General features: G+C 42.6%; 1 protein-coding gene across 6 annotated transcripts in view; it reads left to right on the forward strand.

The window, feature by feature from the left end:
• Nucleotides 1-18,721, forward strand: part of VAV3 (vav guanine nucleotide exchange factor 3) — a 154,945-nt gene that overhangs the window by 61,824 nt on the left and 74,400 nt on the right. For all 6 annotated transcript variants that reach the window (XR_004426799.1, XR_004426800.1, XM_033151475.1 and 3 more), the window contains exons 8-15: nucleotides 2,359-2,462; nucleotides 7,019-7,118; nucleotides 7,919-8,014; nucleotides 11,513-11,581; nucleotides 12,709-12,795; nucleotides 13,523-13,608; nucleotides 14,773-14,905; nucleotides 15,357-15,466. Coding sequence is in view for 4 of the 6 variants with exons in the window: in XM_033151475.1 (XP_033007366.1) it covers nucleotides 2,359-2,462; nucleotides 7,019-7,118; nucleotides 7,919-8,014; nucleotides 11,513-11,581; nucleotides 12,709-12,795; nucleotides 13,523-13,608; nucleotides 14,773-14,905; nucleotides 15,357-15,466 (785 nt within the window). In the remaining 2 variants the exon portion in view is untranslated. The remainder of the gene's footprint in view (nucleotides 1-2,358; nucleotides 2,463-7,018; nucleotides 7,119-7,918; nucleotides 8,015-11,512; nucleotides 11,582-12,708; nucleotides 12,796-13,522; nucleotides 13,609-14,772; nucleotides 14,906-15,356; nucleotides 15,467-18,721) is intronic.

The following is an 18,721-nucleotide window of genomic DNA, read 5'->3' on the forward strand; positions in this document are numbered from 1 at the left end:
ACAGTTAGAACTGGATATGGAACAACTGATTGGTTCAAAATTGGGAAAGGAGTACGACAAGGCTGTATATTGTCTCCCTGCTTATTTAACTTATATGCAGAATACATCATGCGAAAGGCTGGACTGGATGAATCCCCAACTGGAATTAAGATTGCCGGAAAAAATATCAACAACCTCAGATATGCTGATGATACTACCTTGATGGCAGAAAGTGAGGAAGAATTGAAGAACCTTTTAATGAGGGTGAAAGAAGAGAGCGCAAAATATGGTCTGAAGCTCAACATCAAAAAAACTAAGATCATGGCCACTGGTCCCATCACCTCCTGGCAAATAGAAGGGGAAGAAATGGAGGCAGTGAGAGATTTCACTTTCTTGGGTTCCATGATCACTGCAGATGGTGACAGCAGTCACGAAATCAGAAGACGCCTGCTTCTTGGGAGAAAAGCAATGACAAACCTAGACAGCATCTTAAAAAGCAAAGACATCACCTTGCCGACAAAAGTCCGTATAGTTAAAGCTATGGTTTTCCCAGTAGTAATGTACGGAAGTGAGAGCTGGACCATAAAGAAGGCTGATCGCCGTAGAATTGATGCTTTTGAATTATGGTGCTGGAGGAGACTCTTGAGAGTCCCGTGGACTGCAAGAAGATCAAACCTATCCATTCTCAAAGAAATCAGCCCTGAGTACTCACTAGAAGGACAGATCCTGAAGTTGAGGCTCCAGTACTTTGGCCACCTCATGAGAAGAGAAGAATCCCTAGAAAAGACCCTGATGTTGGGAAAGATGGAGGGCACAAGGAGAAGGGGACGACAGAGGATGAGATGGTTGGACAGTGTTCTTGAAGCTACTAACATGAGTTTGGCCAAACTGCGAGAGGCAGTGAAGGATAGGCGTGCCTGGCGTACTCTGGTCCATGGGGTCACGAAGAGTCGGACACGACTGAACGACTGAACAACAACAACAGTCCATAGCTATGAACAGAGATCTGGTCCTGCATATTGCACATGTTTTGCCTGTCCAAGGGATGTGGGCACTTCTTGGGCTTGCTGATCAGAAGGTCGGCGGTTCGAATCCCCATGACGGGGTGAGCTCCCGTTGCTCTGTCCCAGCTCCTGTCAACCTAGCAGTTTGAAAGCACGCCAGTGCAAGTAGAAAAATAGGTACCGCTGTGGCGGGATGGTAAACAGCGTTTCCAGCGTTGCACTTTGGCTTCTGTAATGGTGTTCTGTTGCACCAGAAGCAGTTTAGTCATGCTGGCCACATGACCCAGAAAGCTGTCTGTGGATAAACGCTGGCTCCCTCAGCCTGAAAGCGAGACGAGTGCCGCAACCCCATAGTCGCCTTTGACTGGACTTAACTGCCCAGGGGTCCTTTACTTGTTTTGCGTCCCTAATATGTCTCTGGCCACAAGAGCACTTGACTGTAAATTCTTGAAAGATGAGGGGTTATTTTAGATGGCTCTTATTTCAGCCTTGGAGAGCTTTGCAAATATATATACCTGTATATTTCTGAGTGCACTTGGAAAATGTGTAGTATCTACAAACTCTGTAAATAGAAATGTTTATTGCTTTTCCACTCTGCTTGTCTCAGCACCTTCTGTTTCTTGCGCAAGACGTTAAGATTTCAGTTAGCTTGTCAGTATGATGCTATTAAGCTGTCCAGTGTAATGTGCCAAATGATTTTTTGTTGAAGTAGTGGGGTGTGAATCTTTAATTCTTTTAACTCTAAAACCTGGAGCAGGTATAATGCCAACCAGTGACTAGACTGGGCTAGGTGATTGCTTCCCTTCCCTTCCCTTTTTCATGTGCAAATACATCCCATCCTTTGCACCTTGATCTTTCATTAAATTCTGTTTTAAGAAACCGGTTTTAAGTTAGGGAAATGAAGCTTAGATTTTTCCTGGGTTCATTTTAACTATAATAAAATTTATTCTCATTCAACAATGGACTTAAATGAAGGGTGTTTGAGGATGAGGATGGATGGGGAAGAGTTTTTGTAGCCTGCAGTCTTAAACCCAGATCTGCACCAGCCCAACATGTTTAGTTGCCTTAAAATGTTATAATTTTACCATAGAACTAAGACAAATTCTGTCTCTGACCTAGAGGGGAAGGTGTTTTACATTTCTTAAACATTTGCCGTTTTAAGTTTAATGAGTAGATATATAACTATGTATATTCAATATATCTTTATTGTGCCATCTTTTTCATCCAAAAGATATAATTCAATTATAAGGTGTCTAGGATGAATTAATCTATGAATTATTTTATTGTATAATTTTACTGTATACATGAAAACAGTGGCTTTACATGGCAGCATCAAACATAATTGTAGAAGTTTTATAGGATGTTTTTGTTGTAGGATTTGGTGAAAATCCACAGAAGTTTAACACAGGATATTCATGAATCCATCGTAAACAAAAGTGACCAGAACCTGTATCAAATTTTTATAAGCTACAAGGAAAGGTAATAACAGAGTTTTAAAAATGCACAATGCCAATAACTTTAACATAAGCTATTCATATTCCTTTATGCATTAGAAATATACTCTTGTTTTGTGTAGTGTGATTTTAGAGAAACTGTATTTAATTTTTTATTATAACCAGAAATAGTATGTGCAACATTAGCATATAGCTTTAAATGTGCTGAATGCTAAACCAAATTTCAGAGAGCATTATTCTTTAGAATATACTGTGTCAGTCTCCCTGTTCTCTGGCATATGTTGTTACAGTGCTGTTTTCTTTTCACAACTCTCAGCCTTATCTTGCGTAAAACAGCATTATGTCATGTTATCTCAAAGTGCAATACACATGTTGATGAATAGGCCACATGCTGCTCAGATGTTATCTATTTTGACAATCTGACCTCATCATCCTCTTCTCTTGATCTTAAATAACCAAGAACCAATGACTGATGCAAAACACTGTTATTCGTTCCATGACTTTATCAGGGCTCTGTGTGCCTTAGCATCCACTCTTTCACATTAACCTTCTGTAGCTTCACATCCTACCATCTTCCAGGAACCAGGGAGGGAATAGATGGCTGGGGAGAGAAGCAAGCCTGTTCACTTCCTTCCTGTGAATGCCAATCGGGAAAAGGCATATGGCAAAGTTCTGTATCCTGACTCTCAAGAATTTTCTATGCTGTGTTCTCTTGATCTTTTACTGATCAGATGCCTTTGAAGCATAGAATTATTAGGTTTGCACCATTTCATAAAGCAAGCGGGATTAAATGCATGTTCTGAATGCTGCTCCGTGTTTTGTTTTTTTAAGAACACAGCTTCATGCACAAAGCAAGTTAGCATTTTGGGGCAAAGGCTTGGAGCTCTCCATAGATGGGGAGTTTTTGATTTACCAATGACATGCACTTTCTGTTTGTATTTTGAAGTGGGTCAACCCCAGGTAGGTTGTGTTTGTAGCGCTTGGTTTTTTATATTCCCTTACAATGGGATTCAGAGCAATGGTAAGACTGAGAAATGAACATCACAAGTACTTGAAAAATTATTATTGTGGTTGCAAGAAGCCATTTTTAATGCAGAAAATGTTAATGGAACAGAATAGCTTATTGCACAAGGGAGATTTGAAATTACTGTGCTTTCTTTTCCATAGCTTATGAAAATCTGTCAAAGCAAGTCTGTCTGATCTTTGTGACTATTGCCACCTGGTTCTTAGAGCCAACATGTTATTATCTTGACTTATAATAATAATAATAATAATATTTATTATTTGTACCCCGCCCATCTGGCTGGGTTTCCCCAGCCACTCTGGGCGGCTTCCAACAGAAACCAAATACAAAAATATCAAACATTAAAAACTTCCCTAAAAAGGGCTGCCTTCAGGTTTTTTCTGAATGTCAGGTAGTTGTTTATTTCCCTGACCTGTGATGGGAGGGCGTTCCACAGGGCGGGCGCCACTACCGAGAAGGCCCTCTGCCTGGTTCCCTGTAGTTTTGCTTCTCGCAGTGAGGGAACCGACAGAAGGCCATCGGCGCTGGATCTCAGTGTCCGGGCTGAATGATGGGGGTGGAGACGCTCCTTCAGGTATACAGGACCGAGGCCGTTTAGGGCTTTAAAGGTCAGCACCAACACTTTGAATTGTGCTCGGAAACGTACTGGGAGCCAATGCAGATCTCTCAGGACCGGTGTTATGTGGTCTCGGCGGCCACTCCCAGTCACCAGTCTAGCTGCCGCATTTTGGATTAATTGCAGTTTCCGGGTCACCTTCAAAGGCAGCCCCACATAGAGCGCATTGCAGTAGTCCAAGCGGGAGATAACCAGAGCATGCACCACTTTGGTGAGACAGTCCGCGGGCAGGTAGGGTCTCAGCCTGCGTACCAGGTGGAGCTGGTAGACAGCTGCCCTGGATACAGAATTAACCTGCGCTTCCATGGACAGCTGTGAGTCCAAAATGACTCCCAGGCTGCGCACCTGGTCCTTCAGGGGCACAGTTACCCCATTCAGGACCAGGGAATCCTCCACACCTGCCCTCCTCCTGTCCCCCAAAAACAGTACTTCTGTCTTGTCAGGATTCAACCTCAATCTGTTAGCCGCCATCCATCCTCCAACCGCCTCCAGGCACTCACACAGGACCTTCACGGCCTTCACTGGTTCTGATTTGAAAGAGAGGTAGAGCTGGGTATCATCCGCATACTGATGAACACCCAGCCCAAACCCCCTGATGATCTCTCCCAGCGGCTTCATATAGATATTAAAAAGCATGGGGGAGAGGACAGAACCCTGAGGCAGGCACCCCACAAGTGAGAGCCCAGGGGTCTGAACACTCATCCCCCACCACCACTTTCTGAACACGGCCCAGGAGGAAGGAGCGGAACCACTGTATAACAGTGCCTCCAGCTCCCAACCCCTCTAGCCGGTCTAGAAGGATGTTATGGTCGATGGTGTCAAAGGCCGCTGAGAGATCCAGCAGAACTAGGAAACAGCTCTCACCTTTGTCCCTAGCCCGCCGGAGATCATCGACCAGCGCGACCAAGGCGGTTTCAGTCCCATGGTGAGGCCTGAATCCCGATTGGAAGGGATCCAAATGGTCCGCTTCTTCCAGGCGTGCCTGGAGTTGTTCAGCAACCACCTGCTCAATCACCTTGCCCAAGAATGGTAGATTTGAGACTGGGCGATAGTTGGCCATATTGGCCGGGTCTAAAGATGTTTTTTTAAGAAGCGGTTTAATGACCGCCTCTTTCAGCGGGGCTGGGAAGGCTCCCTCACAGAGGGAAGCATTCACCACCCCGCGCAGCCCATCGCCCAGCCCCTCCCGGCTAGCTTTTATAAGCCAGGATGGGCAAGGATCAAGGAGACAGGTGGTTGGTTTCACTCGTCCAAGCAGCCTGTCCACATCCTCGGAGGTAACAGACTGAAATTGATCCCACGCAACTGGACTAGACAGGACTCTGGCACTCTCCCGCCCTGGCCCTGCTCCCACGGTGGAGTCTATCTCTTTCCGAATCTGAGCGAATTTATCTGCAAAAAACTTTGCAAACGCATTGCAGGAGATCTTGGGGTCCCTACCAGGCCCCGATGACGAAGGTGGCTCCGATAGATTCCGAACCACCTGAAAGAGTCTCCTGCTGCTATTTTCCGCAGATGCAATAGAGGCGGTGAAGAAAGTCTTCTTCGCCGTCGCTATCGCCACTTGGTAGGCTCGACGTTGAGCTCTAACCTGTGTTCGGTCGGATTCAGAATGGGTTTTCTGCCACCGGCGCTCTAGCCGTCTCAACGATTGTTTCATCGCCCTCAGCTCCGGGGAAAACCACGGGGCTGTCCGGGCTCCATGCAACCGGAGAGGGCGCTTCGGAGCCAAACAGTCAATAGCCCTGGTTAGCTCCACATTCCAGCGGGCCACCAGGGAATCGGCTGAAAGGCCATCAACATGGGATAAAGTATCCCCTACCACTCTCTGGAAACCATTTGGATCCATTAAGTGGCGGGGGCGGACCATCCGAATTGGTCCCACCTCCCTGCAGAGGGGAAGGGTTGCGGAGAAGTCCAGTTGCACCAGGAAGTGATCTGACCATGGCACTTCTTTAGTTTCACTTTTTTTTAATGTCAGATCACCAACATCCATAGAGGTGAATACCAGGTCTAAGGCATGTCCTCGGCTATGAGTTGGACCAGACTTATTCAGGGACAGCCCCATGGAGGCCATGCTTTCCACGAAGTCCCGAGCGGCCCCTTGTAAGGTCGTGTCGGCATGGATGTTAAAATCCCCTAGGACGACCAAACTAGGTGACTCCAGGAGAACATCCGCCACGACCTGAAGCAGCTCGGGCAGGGAATCCTTGGTGCAGCGGGGAGGTCGGTACACCAAAAGGAATCCTGTACTGCCCCTATTGCCCAACTTCCAGAACATGCACTCAGAGAACTGGGTCTTCCCAATAGGACGCCTGGTGCAAACTAATGACTTCCTAAAAATCACTGCAACCCCCCCTCCCCGCCCACAAGGCCTGGGTTGCTGTGTGTAAGAGAAACCTGGTGGACAAGCAGCGGCAAGGACAGGCCCATCTGCCTCGTCCAACCAAGTCTCTGTTACACATGCTCTGTTACTTAAATGCTGATATAACGTAAACTGGTAAATGGGCATGCTTGCCCTGCTGTTGCTATAAAAAAGGACTCAGTGTAATTAATCTGGTGCTAATCCTACACTGCAGAGTATTATTCATAAAATCCTTTGAAGTCTGCCCATTAACATAACAAATACTAATAAGACTTGTTCTGTTCCAAAAGGTTTTTGCAGCTGTATTTTTAAGTTAATAAAATGTAGGCATTAAACCACAGCACATACTTTGAAGTGGGTGTTAAAATTTTGAACACCTGTAGAGACTGACACACACGTTCCTAAGAGGCCTATCTGTATGCAGTGATGGCAGTCTATGGTAGAACAAGAATGATGGGATGGAGTGGAAAAACAGCAGCCCCTTCCAGGATTGGGGTGTGAGAAGACAAAGCCTTGTGTGGAAATTGAAGTTGGTATAAAAATATTAATTGCTTGTTCTCTTTCCTCTTGATCTAGATTAGTTATTTATGGGCAGTACTGCAGTCAAGTAGAAACAGCCATATCCTGTTTGGATAACATTTCCAAGACCAAAGAAGATGTTAAATTGAAACTGGAGGTATCGCTGAAACTGCTCTTCTTAAAAACAAACAAACTGTACCTTGATCTCGAATCGTAGCATGGAGAGTATGGATTGTATTCACCTACGTTCTACCCACAGTGACTCATTGAAGTCAATGCACATAATTTAGTCCATTAATTTCAATGACTGACAACCCTATATTTCAATCTATGTCTTATGAGTTAATTTCTACAAAATTGAAGTTAGGCTTGTAGTAGGATCCTGAGGTGGTAGAGTGAATTTCCCATGGGGGATGCCATGTTTGAATTTTTTCCCATAGGATGAAAAAAAATCCCACATTTCAGGTAGAAATTTTGTAACCTATCCCACTTCTTGCTGTCATGCATTTTTATATGGGGGAAGTTGTTATACAAGAGAGTATGAAAAAACAACCCGACACCTCTTGTCTGAAGAGACAAATTCATGAAGGATAAGGTTATTAATGGCTACTAGCCATCATGGCTATGTTCTGTCTCCACTGTTGGAGGCAGTGTGCTTCTGAATGCCAGTTCCCAGGAATCACAAGTGAGAGAGTGCTGTTGCACTCAGGTCCTGCCTTTGGAATTCCATAAGCAACTGGCTGCTGTGAGAATAAGATCCTGGACCAGATGGGCCCATTCGCTTGATCCTGCAGACCTTATGTTCTTATGTGATACAGTCCGTTCTGTAACCTCAAAACTCTACCATCCTGTTGCCACCAGTTGGATAACTGGTCTGCCTGCTTCAGAAAATTAAAGACATTACTTTGCTGTATTGATTATACCAAGTCATATTCAGTCCTTTGCTTCTTTAAATAGGAATGTTCCAAAAGAGCAAATAATGGGAAGTTTACTTTGCGGGATCTTCTTGTGGTTCCAATGCAGCGAGTTCTGAAATACCATCTTCTGCTTCAGGTACTTCACCTTTAAATTATATGAACTTCACACTGTTTTTATCAGTACTCAACCAGTAGCTCAGGTTGCCGCCTTCTAACCCAACTAGCACAGCTATTATGGAACTTTTCCAGTTAGAATTGTGGTCATGTTAGTGCCACATATTTTGTTTTCCATTCAAAGCACAAAGTGGTAGGCCAGAAGGCCTACACCTAGTGCCATTCAGAATACCCTGCCAAATTTACTCTGCTTTCTATTGTTGGTTTTTTTTTCCTTTTCAGTGGTTTATGCTCAACCTCTTTGGTGTGGAGTACTTGCCTTGTTGTTGTTGTTGTTGTTGTTGTTGTTGTTGTTGTTGTATCTTCCCTTGATATGCAACATAGTTCTCTCAGGATCAGTGCTAGTTCTCTCCCCACTTCCAGTCTCCTTAGCTTATTCAGTTTTTTTCATTGCAATAAGAAAATAAACACTACTACTACTACTACTACTACTACTACTACTACTACTAATTTTTTATTTGTATACCGCCCTCCCCGGCCATAGCCGAGCTCAGAGTGGCTAACAACAGGTAAAAATAGCACCGTGCACATAAAATCGCACAATCAATTAATTAAAATACATTCTAAAATCAATTCACAATCAAATTAATGGCAACCATTGGGTTAGAGTTCTATGAAGATTACAGAAGGAGAGAGGGGGGTCAGACTGTGCCTTGGCCAAAGGCCTTGGGGAACAGCTCCGTCTTGCAGGCCCTTCGGAAAGATGTCAAGTCTTTCTCTAAAAGAGAGTAACACCAGTCACAGAATAAAATCAAAATAAAATAAGCAGCAGGCAATGACACCTCTACAACGTATCCAAAGAGTAGCGTAAATATTTAAAGCCTGGGAAAATGAAAATCTCCTCACCTGCTACATATTGTATCATTTAGTACAGGGCAACACCCCCCCCCCTCCCGGCATGGCTTCATTCCCTTGGAGATAATCTCTGTTTCTGTCTTAATAGGATCACCATCACTCGCTGCTTCTCTCTCTTTTTCATGCTTGTGAGACAAAGAGATGCAAGAGTGGTGGTGGTGGTGGTGGTGGTCTTAAGAGAGAGATTGCATGTGCAGGTGTGATCTTAACCCCCCCCCCCCCCCGCCTCATCACCTGCTTGGCAAGGGCTGCAGCTTGTTGCACTGAGCTAGTCAGTGTTTTCACGTTGTGAGTTTTCCCACCCATGAGCCATGTCACTGGCGTTCACTGACAAGAACAGCATGATGGTGTGACTCATGCAGAGAGTTGTATTAATGATGCACCTGTCAAGGGATGGGCAACTTGCCCTAGGGATTTCAAGTCACATGATAATTGCAGTAAAGCACTGAGAACAAACCACAGAAAAGTGCCATTATTTAGAAAGATTCCCTAAGCCTGTTGGACAATAATTTAAGAGTGATTTCGCAGTAACTTGAGTCAAAATACAACAAAACAATAATAAAATAATCTGGTACATTCAGATAGTGCTACCAAGCTGACGCTAGGTGATGCTTTTCATGTGTGCCTCTGCTTTTTGAAGTTGAAGCTGGACAAGGCTCAATCACTTTCTAGCCTATTTCCTTGCTGTACTGAATTATAATAAAGCAATAGTTATTTTGAATGCTTCCCATTATAACCCACGGAGCTTGTGGCTTCTGTGCAGTTAGTCCTATAATGAGGCTTGAGAGAACTATAAATATCATTTGATTGCTGTGCTGGGAGACTCATTAGTTCAGTTGCAAGGAAATATATTACTCCATTAGACTGTCAGCTTTGCTGGTGCTTATAAAACGTCATTTAAAAAAGAACTTCTACCTGTGCAAGAAGCAATTCCCCCCCTTCCCTTTTGCAGTGTTCTGTTCCATTGTGTATATCATGCTTCCTGAAATGCATCTGAATGAACTGAGTTTCCAGCATGGTTTAACAGTTAATCCTTCCTCCTAGGGAACTCTGGGAATTGTAGTTCTTATGAGGTGATTGGAAGCCTTCTAACAACTCTCAGCACACTTAAAAAAAACTACAATCCCTAGGATTCTTTGCGGAAGCCATGGCTGATTAAGCTGCTATGATACTCCTTTAAATGCATATTGCAGAGAGTTCCTGCTTGGCAGGGGGTTGGACTGGATGGCCCTTGTGGTCTCTTCCAACTATGATTCTATGATTCTATGATTGCAGAAGGGTCCTGCATTGTCTGAAACCAATGATACAAGTTAGTCACTGATTGCAATGGTGGCTCAGTTCAGTAAACTGGTCTAATTCCCCTTCTAAACATTTATCCCCCCCCCCAATTCCTGTGCTACTTGAATTATTTGTAGCCATTCCCATTAAGGCTGAAACCTAGATAGGAAATTTTAGGCAGAAAGGCCCACCTAAATTTCTGCCCTTTTCCTTGGTACTCGAGAATGAAAGGATTCTTGAAAGGAATCTGCTTTCCATGAAATCCTTGAATACGCAGTCCAGTAATGGAGAAAGGGAACTGAACATGTAAAAGGCTTGGCTATTGAGGACGAGTTAGGGAATAATTTGCCTTGTGAGATTTTAGGAGTTACATACAAATTTTGAAGTATTTATAAATAAGTATGAGGAAGTGTAGATCAGTCACACAAAAGCACACAAGGTATAGGAGGTGGGGGATATGAGCACAATCCTCTGTATGTCTACTCGTGGTGCTTCCAGACTTTTGCCTTTTTTGGGTGGGGTTCAGTCACATACTGGTGAATTCACATTGTGCAATTAAAGCTGATTTGGAGCTCTTGGGCAACAAAATGGCCTCCCCCCGCAAAGATCAGACCTTTGGCAGCAAGGAAATACACTGGAAAGTGTGGAATAGTACTTGCTTGACACAGGATCACCTAGCCTCTCCACAGATGAATAAGAATGAATGCTCATTCAATAGCCATCATCATATAATCTCCTTGCAAACAAATCAGGATGAGTGCTCAATAAATAGGTCATCTGGAAGCCCCCTCATCAGTGAAACCCATTTATTTTGTATTCTCTGGTAAGTCTGCCTGACTGCAGCCTAAATAAATGTGTAAGGGGAAAAAAAACATGAATAGATAAAATTAGCATGGAATTGTGATGAATTTCTATGAAATTTGACCCATGTTCTGAAATGAAAATTAATCCCATAGACTTTTGCAATTGTGCCCTCTGAAACTCTGAGGGTCACACATGAAAATTTAATCTCAAAGTTATTGAGAAGGCTGTTTTTCAGATCCTTAGATTTGGTACTGTTATGTGGAGGGCAACATTCCAGATACAGGCTTTAATAGTGAAAACTGTGTCTTCACTTCATGTCTTGAATAAAAGCATGTGGGATATAGCATATACATAATATACCTCATATTCTGGGCTTCTACAGATAATGATGGGATCAGCCCATCATTTTCTTCCTAAGGCAAAATGGTTCTGTTTTTAAATACTGATAAATTCAGAATTTTTAAAAAATGGCTTGAATGGCTGATAGCTATCACAAGAAATATCTGTGTATTCTTCAATACAGGAGTTGGTAAAACACACTAATGACCATACTGAGAAGAACAATCTGAAACAGGCACTTGATGCAATGAAGGTAAGTGTGACTAACAGATTGGTTATGTAAACTCTCTCTGGTGTAAAATTGTAAGAGTCTTTTCTGGAGAGAAGTTAAATATATATCTACCTGCAACTTGTTGTTTCTGCATTACTGCACACCAGCTCATATGTTCACTAATACACAAAAGCAGGTGTAGAGTTTTCCCAATTCAGAGCCAAGCTCATCAGAACAAATTAATATTGATGTTTGAAAGGAAAAGGCTCTATAGCTTTGCTGTGTGTCAAATGCATGTTAACTTCAGTCTGCTTGATTGCACATTGTTTCTCCTATTTAAAGCACAAAGTATAATGCAAACTATATAAGAAACTGACTTACACACTGAGCCAGACCATGGGTTCTAGCTCAGTATAGTCTACACTAACCGGCAACACCTCTCTAGAGTCTCAGGCAGGAAGTCTCTCTCAGCCCTCCTTGCAGATTCTGGGGATTGAATCTCATATCTTCTAGATATGAAGCAGATGCTCTGTTGTTGAGCTATGACCCCACCTAAATCATCTACGTGCATGGCATGCATAATTGGTTTGACTACACATCTCTACTTCTATTCCTAGCTTTATATTATTATCTGTTGAGTCAATTCATGGAGGGAGATCAGCCTTGCACCCATTCTGTGTTGCTGCAGGAAGATTTTATTTAAAAAAGCTTTCATATTCAGTTTTTGAAGTGAGCATATGAGCTATTGCTATATGATACAGAGCTCTTAGTTCTGAGCCCTATTTGGTTTTTTGACTATCATAAGCATACTGTGTGTTCTCACACTGTGGTAGAAAGAGGTTTACACTTAAAGGTTTACTATGTTCTCTCTGCCTCACAAAGGAAGTGTGAGCAGGTTATTCACCTCCCACTTCTCCCTCACTACAGAAAAATTAGTCAAGGAAGCTTGATTGACCTGACACATGGTACTGTCCACATGGTATGCAGGGTGGATGATGTGTCTCACAATTTATATTTATATACAGTTTGTACCTGCTAATGTTTTAATACATAGCTGCTTCTACTGTAGCATGGGAAGTGTCTCTTAGTGGTCAGTTTTTCTAATTAAGTGTAACAATTTAGCCCATGGCTGTTGTACCTCAGATATCATTCCCTCTTCTGTGTTTTAGGACTTGGCACAGTATGTAAATGAAGTGAAGCGAGATAATGAAACCCTCCGTGAAATTAAACAATTTCAGTCATCAATTGAGAATTTGGTATGTCTCTGTCCCGTGTTACCCTTCAAACTTTGTATGTTGTTCTACTGTTCATTTTCGGGGTGATCTTGCTGCTGCTTCATTCTTAAAAGTAGGAGCTCGGACAAAGGCAAATTCTGAGCTTGAGCACACAGAGAGCTGAGAGTGAAAATCCTGGCAGGACTGGAATTGGAGTCAGAGTGGAGTTCTGGGACCAACTGAGAGAGGCAGAATGAATGGCAGGCCCAGAGGCAGAGCCAAGATGTTGCAAGTGGGGCTGGAACATAGATGCAGGAAAGCAGTAATCAGGTAAATAAGGAAGTTGGAAGAGGGGGATGGCCTGCAGGCTGTCAGGAAGAAGAGGAACATGGAAGCTGAGGGATGTAAATTACCTAGATCAGCACTAGAGAGCCATAAAGGCAAGGCAGGAGTCTGATGGTTGACCCAAAAGTATATAGGTCGATCAGGTCAGAAGGGACCAAGTGAGCTTCTTGCATGTTTGCAGGGTGATGGAAATTACAGTGGTGGAAAACTTTGGTGAAACTGGAAAAGGCAATGTTACTTTCTTATTTCTGCCACTCTGCAATCATAAGTGGCTCTAAAAAGAATATCCGGAGTAGCTTGGGGGACAATTATTATTTTATTAAAATATATAGCTTGGATAGGTTCATAGCACCAAGGTGGTTCTAGAAGAGACAGATGCTGCCAGTGAACTCTTAAGTAATTTATGCTATTCTTACATTTTCAGAACCAGTCACTTTTACTGTATGGAAGACCACAGGGTGATGGTGAAATAAGAATAACAACTCTGGACAAAAGGGCAAGGCAGGATAGGTGAGCAGAGTGTGAGGCTTTCTTTTTTAAAACAAAACAAAACAAAACAAGGTGTGTCTTTTACACGTGACTACATAAATGCTCTTGAAATATGGCAGAAGTGTTGTGTATGTTAAACAGTTGTGCAGCAAGAGGGTTAATTTACCTCCATATTTTGAATAAAGCTCAACTATATTAGGACTGTCCTTATTTTTGTAGGTTTTGTTTTTCAAGCAAAAGGTGCCATTTTTTGCAGGCAGGGGGCAGTTCTCCTTAGGCAATAAATGTTCTAGCAGCAGAACGGCCTTCTCTTAGCAAGTTGCTTCTCAAGGCAGGGATAGTTATATTGCACATATTATGAGGGTTGCCCTTCTTTAAAGTAGTTGCTGTACTTGTTCTACCCCATCCATGTGTACCTTGAAAGGCTGATGAAATGTAAGCCCTCTTAGTGTGGTGAGAACATGCTTTACTAATAGGGTCCCTGCACTTTTCGACTGAACCCTAAATTTATCCTCTGTGAATTTTGATCTGTAATATTCTTTCAATATTCAGATATTTGACTTAGATATTGGATAGCAATATTTAAGATCAGTATATTTAGCAACATTTGAAGGTTTTGCCATTTGGTTTCCTGCAGAACCTGATAGATGACCATGGGATTTAATGCATGACAATCACATTTAATAGTTGCCTTGCAGTGATATGTGACATTTATCAATGTGCTGTACCTATCATGCACTTATAACGTGTGACAGTTACTGTTGGAATTCAGGTAATACTGGAAAATACAACTTTTTTTTTTTTAAAAGTATTTTTTATTAAAGATTTTCTTGATTTACAAAGGTGCAATGTCTCTCTTGTATTTTTTCCATGTAACATTTTAATACATCAGTTTCGTTTGTTGAGACGTTAGGAAGAAAAGGGGGAGAGAGGTGGGCGGGAAGGGGAGGTGGGTGGGGTGGGGTGGCGATGTTTCTATTTTACTTAATATATGTAGGGTTTGGTGTCAGCGTTGTTTGTGCAGGTTCTCTGTTGTTCGCTTGTGCTCCTTTGGTTGTGAGAGAGGTCGGGATTGGTGTAGGGTGTGATTGTCCATTTGTGGTTGGCTGTGGTGGTCTTTGGTTTCCTGTGTGAGTGGGGAGACAACTTTTGACATCTGATTATGTTTTATTTTCTACTTCACAGGCATATATTCTTATTTGACTTGGCTGTAATTGTATGCAAACGGCGAGGTGATAATTATGAAATGAAGGAAATAATTGATCTTCAGGAATACAAAATAGCCAATAACCCCACCACAGACAAAGAGAACAAAAAGGTAAAAAGAATAGGATTTTTCTTCATCCGTAAGATGTTCTGTTGAAATTTATAGAGCTTTGCAGTATTTAAAAGGTTTAAAAGCATTCCCTTCCATGTTTATTTATCCACAAACCCTCATCAGAAATAAATGTTTTGTTCACTTTTTATCATAAGGACCTTTTTATGTGGGTGGAGCCCCCCCCCCTCAAAAACATAACACCTGGAATCATGAATGTTATTCCCTTATTCTGCATAGTGTTTCTAATGGCTCTAAAACATGTATGACGACTGAGTAGACACATATAAATTGTGTTGTATGAAGCTTTGGAAATACACTAAAGCTTTGTGTAAATATGTTAATCATTGTAATTGAACTGGAAATAGGCAGTGTTTGGCCTTCAGAGGTTCTGAAGCAGCTGCACATGAATTCTTCATAGATAACCTTTGCATTGCCTTGCACTTTTAAACAGTGGTCTTACGGCTTCTACCTCATCCACATACAAGGCCAAAATGGGCTAGAATTCTACTGCAAAACGAAAGATTTGAAGAAAAAGTGGCTGGAGCAGTTTGAAATGGCACTGTGAGTATTGCACATGTAATTAATTTCATAATGCACCAATGATTTGACAGTGCGCATGACCATGCAGTCATTTCAAATATACTTGCCTTGAAAGCCTCTAAGCTGCCAAAAGTGAAATTCCTCCAAGGAAAGCAAGAGGGAGCTCTAAGCTATGTTTTGGTAGCCTGCTTTCCTCTGAAGCTTGTGCCTTAGTGCTCCAGTATCTAGGGAACATATTAATGGATTTAGCAATAAATATTTAACATAATTGTGGCTGATTTTGCTATCATTGCCTTGGTAAACTAAAATGTATTACTAAGGGAGATGGTGATGTTGGCATTTTTCCTAGTGGCTTCTAACTAATTTATTATGTGGTATTTGGATCAGGTTTCTTGGTTTTATTAAATTTATCTTCAAGGATTTGATTCTGTGCTTTTTAACACAACAACAACAACAACAACAACAACAACAACAGTTTATGTATTACAGAATCCTTTCAAAGAAATACAAAAAGTGTGTGCTGCATATTGGAACTATATCTGTTTTGTATCTTACGTTTGCCAACAGCCTCTCCCCCACTCTGCCCCCCCAATCAATTATTATGCCATTTGTTTCATTTCCAACGCACTTCATGAAGTACCAAATAAAGCTCTAACAATAAATAAATAAAATTCTTAACAATAAATAAATAAATTAAAATGTGTTGAGAGGAGCTGCTTTGTAGCTTAGGAACAAGGGATTTCCATCACTGTGTTTTTTCCAAGGATTTCCATTCGACTTCCGTACAGAAGATTTACACCTCCTGGTCCAATTGTCATTAAATCATAGTTATCAGTAAACCTGGATTTCATGTGATGTGCAGCATGCTGGTGTTCGCTGCTCATAAGCCTCTGCTTTTCTCCTCACTCTGTTCCTGTTGTTGGCACACAAGGGAGAAAACAAACCACATAATGGCTTTGTGATAGGCCAAGTACCAGCCATGGCTTCCATTTCTGGTTTGTTTGGAAGGAAACTTACTTCCCATACAGACCAGCCCTGTGCCCTCAGATCAACATCAGAGGCACTGCTCTGTGTCCTTCCACTATTTAAGGTGCAACAGGTGAGCACAGGAATAAGGGCCTTTTCAGTCATGGTGTGTATACTACAGAGCATCCAGCTATGTCTGGCCTGATACTTATTTATTACATTTTTATCCATCCATTCCTCCAACAATGTCAAGGTAGTATGCACTTCATCCTCTTCACAGCCCCGTGAGGTTGGTAAGGCTAAGAGAGAATGAATTATCTAAGCTTCACAACTGAGTGGAGATTCCAACCTGGTTCTCCCCAACTCTAGTCTGAAACCCACACCTTTGCACCATGTATTTGACAAGCAGTGAAGATGCGGAGTTATTTCAGCCTACATTTGGGTTGTATGCTAAAGGATCTGGGACCCAGGGGCTTAGTTTTGGTTTCATAGGTTGTTGTAGGGTTTTTTTTTATTCACTGCCTTGTTATATGATTATGAGATCCAGTGTGGTGTAGTGGTTAAGAGCGGTGGGCTCGTAATCTGGGGAACCGGGTTCGCGTCCCCTCTCCTCCACATGCAGCTGCTGGGTGACCTTGGGCTAGTCACACTTCTCTGAAGTCTCTCAGCCCCACTCACCTCACAGAGTGTTTGTTGTGGGGGAGGAAGGGAAAGGAGAATGTTAGCCGCTTTGAGACTCCTTCGGGTAGTGAAAAGCGGGATATCAAATCCAAACACTTCTTCTTCTTCTTCTTCTTAGGCAGTTTAGTTTGTGAGGTAGTTTTAGTATTTGTACCCCCATATTATATAGATGGGCAGCCGAGAAAGAGTAGCACCAAATCAATTCACGCCAGGGACTCCTCGTATGTAGCTCAACCTTTAAGTTACTATTTGACACCAACTATGCTTCTGATGATGACAATATAAGGAAGTGTTGCTTCTGCTTGGGTAATAGTTTCTTTTTCCAAAAGCTAGCACTTTATCATGTGTTCCTAAACGGAGATAGCAAGAACTTGATTATTTCCACCAGGAGCATTAATACATCATGCAGCTCAAATGACCCAGCAAGCACATTGCATACAATTTAAGTGAACCAACAATTGACGCTGTGAGTGATTTACTTAGCTTCTGCTGCTGTTTTGATGAAGACATTAGTGCTTTTAATGCCTTCCAGTTGTCTGCTTTCCTGCACGTATGCTGTCAGCTATTAAAACCTCACAGGCTTGTAAAAGTGTTGGGCGCCAGCCAACAAGCAGCACTACTCATAACCCTCCTTTAGTAAAGGTGATTTGTTGTTGTTGATTATCATAACTGAATAGAACCAAGGGATTTGGAGGCTCACTATAGCTTAATGCGCTTGACTTCTCTGTGGGTTCCATTTTGGCTTACTCTGGATTGAAAATTAGATTAGTGGTTTCCCAGCCAATGCATTCCTCTTGGGGGCTCGGTCCACACCAAACCTGGCCAAACAATCTTCATCATGACTGACAGCCTGCAATCTAAAGAGCACAGGTCCAAAGCAATCTACAGTGTTGCTTTCTAGGCTGCATTGGCACTGTTCATCTTTGTATATCGAAACATGTAATGCCTATCTTTCAAAATTTGGCAACCACTAATGTTCAGAGCGGTGGTTCGAATCCCCGCGACGGGCTGAGCTCCCGTTGTTCAGTCCCAGCTCCTGCCCACCTAGCAGTTCGAAAGCACGTCAAGTGCAAGTAAATAAATAGGTACCACTCCGGCGGGAAGGTAAATGGCATTTCCGTGTGTTGCTTTGGTTCGCCAGAAGCGGCTTGGTCAAGCTGGCCACATGATCCAGAAGCTGTCTGGACAAACGCTGGCTCCCTCGGCCTATAGAGCCAGATGAGCACCATAACCCCAGAGTCGTCCGCGACTGGACCTAACGGTCGGGGTACCTCTATCTTTAATGTTCAGAATGCTCAAGTGAGGGATATCTCACATACATTCCCATGCAACTAAAGCTCTTCCATATTCCCTTACGGATTTGTTAAAGGATCTGTTATTGTTGCAGTTCCCTTCTCCTCCGAACACTTAGAAAGCAAAAAGGACTCTGTCACATTTGACAGGCTGGCTCCAAATGACGGATATTTGGGATACACACTATTATTCTGCTTTGTTTCTGATTCGAAATTTTAAAAAAGGAGCATTCAGACTCTGGTGGGGGCGGGGAACATGGAAGTTTCTTCAGACAAAGCAATCTATGGGGACAGAAAGCACGAACCACTTGCTGTTTCTTGTTTGTGTTTCTATGTG

Source organism: Lacerta agilis, chromosome 6, assembly GCF_009819535.1.
Source record: "Lacerta agilis isolate rLacAgi1 chromosome 6, rLacAgi1.pri, whole genome shotgun sequence".
Taxonomy (NCBI): Eukaryota; Metazoa; Chordata; class Lepidosauria; order Squamata; family Lacertidae; genus Lacerta; species Lacerta agilis.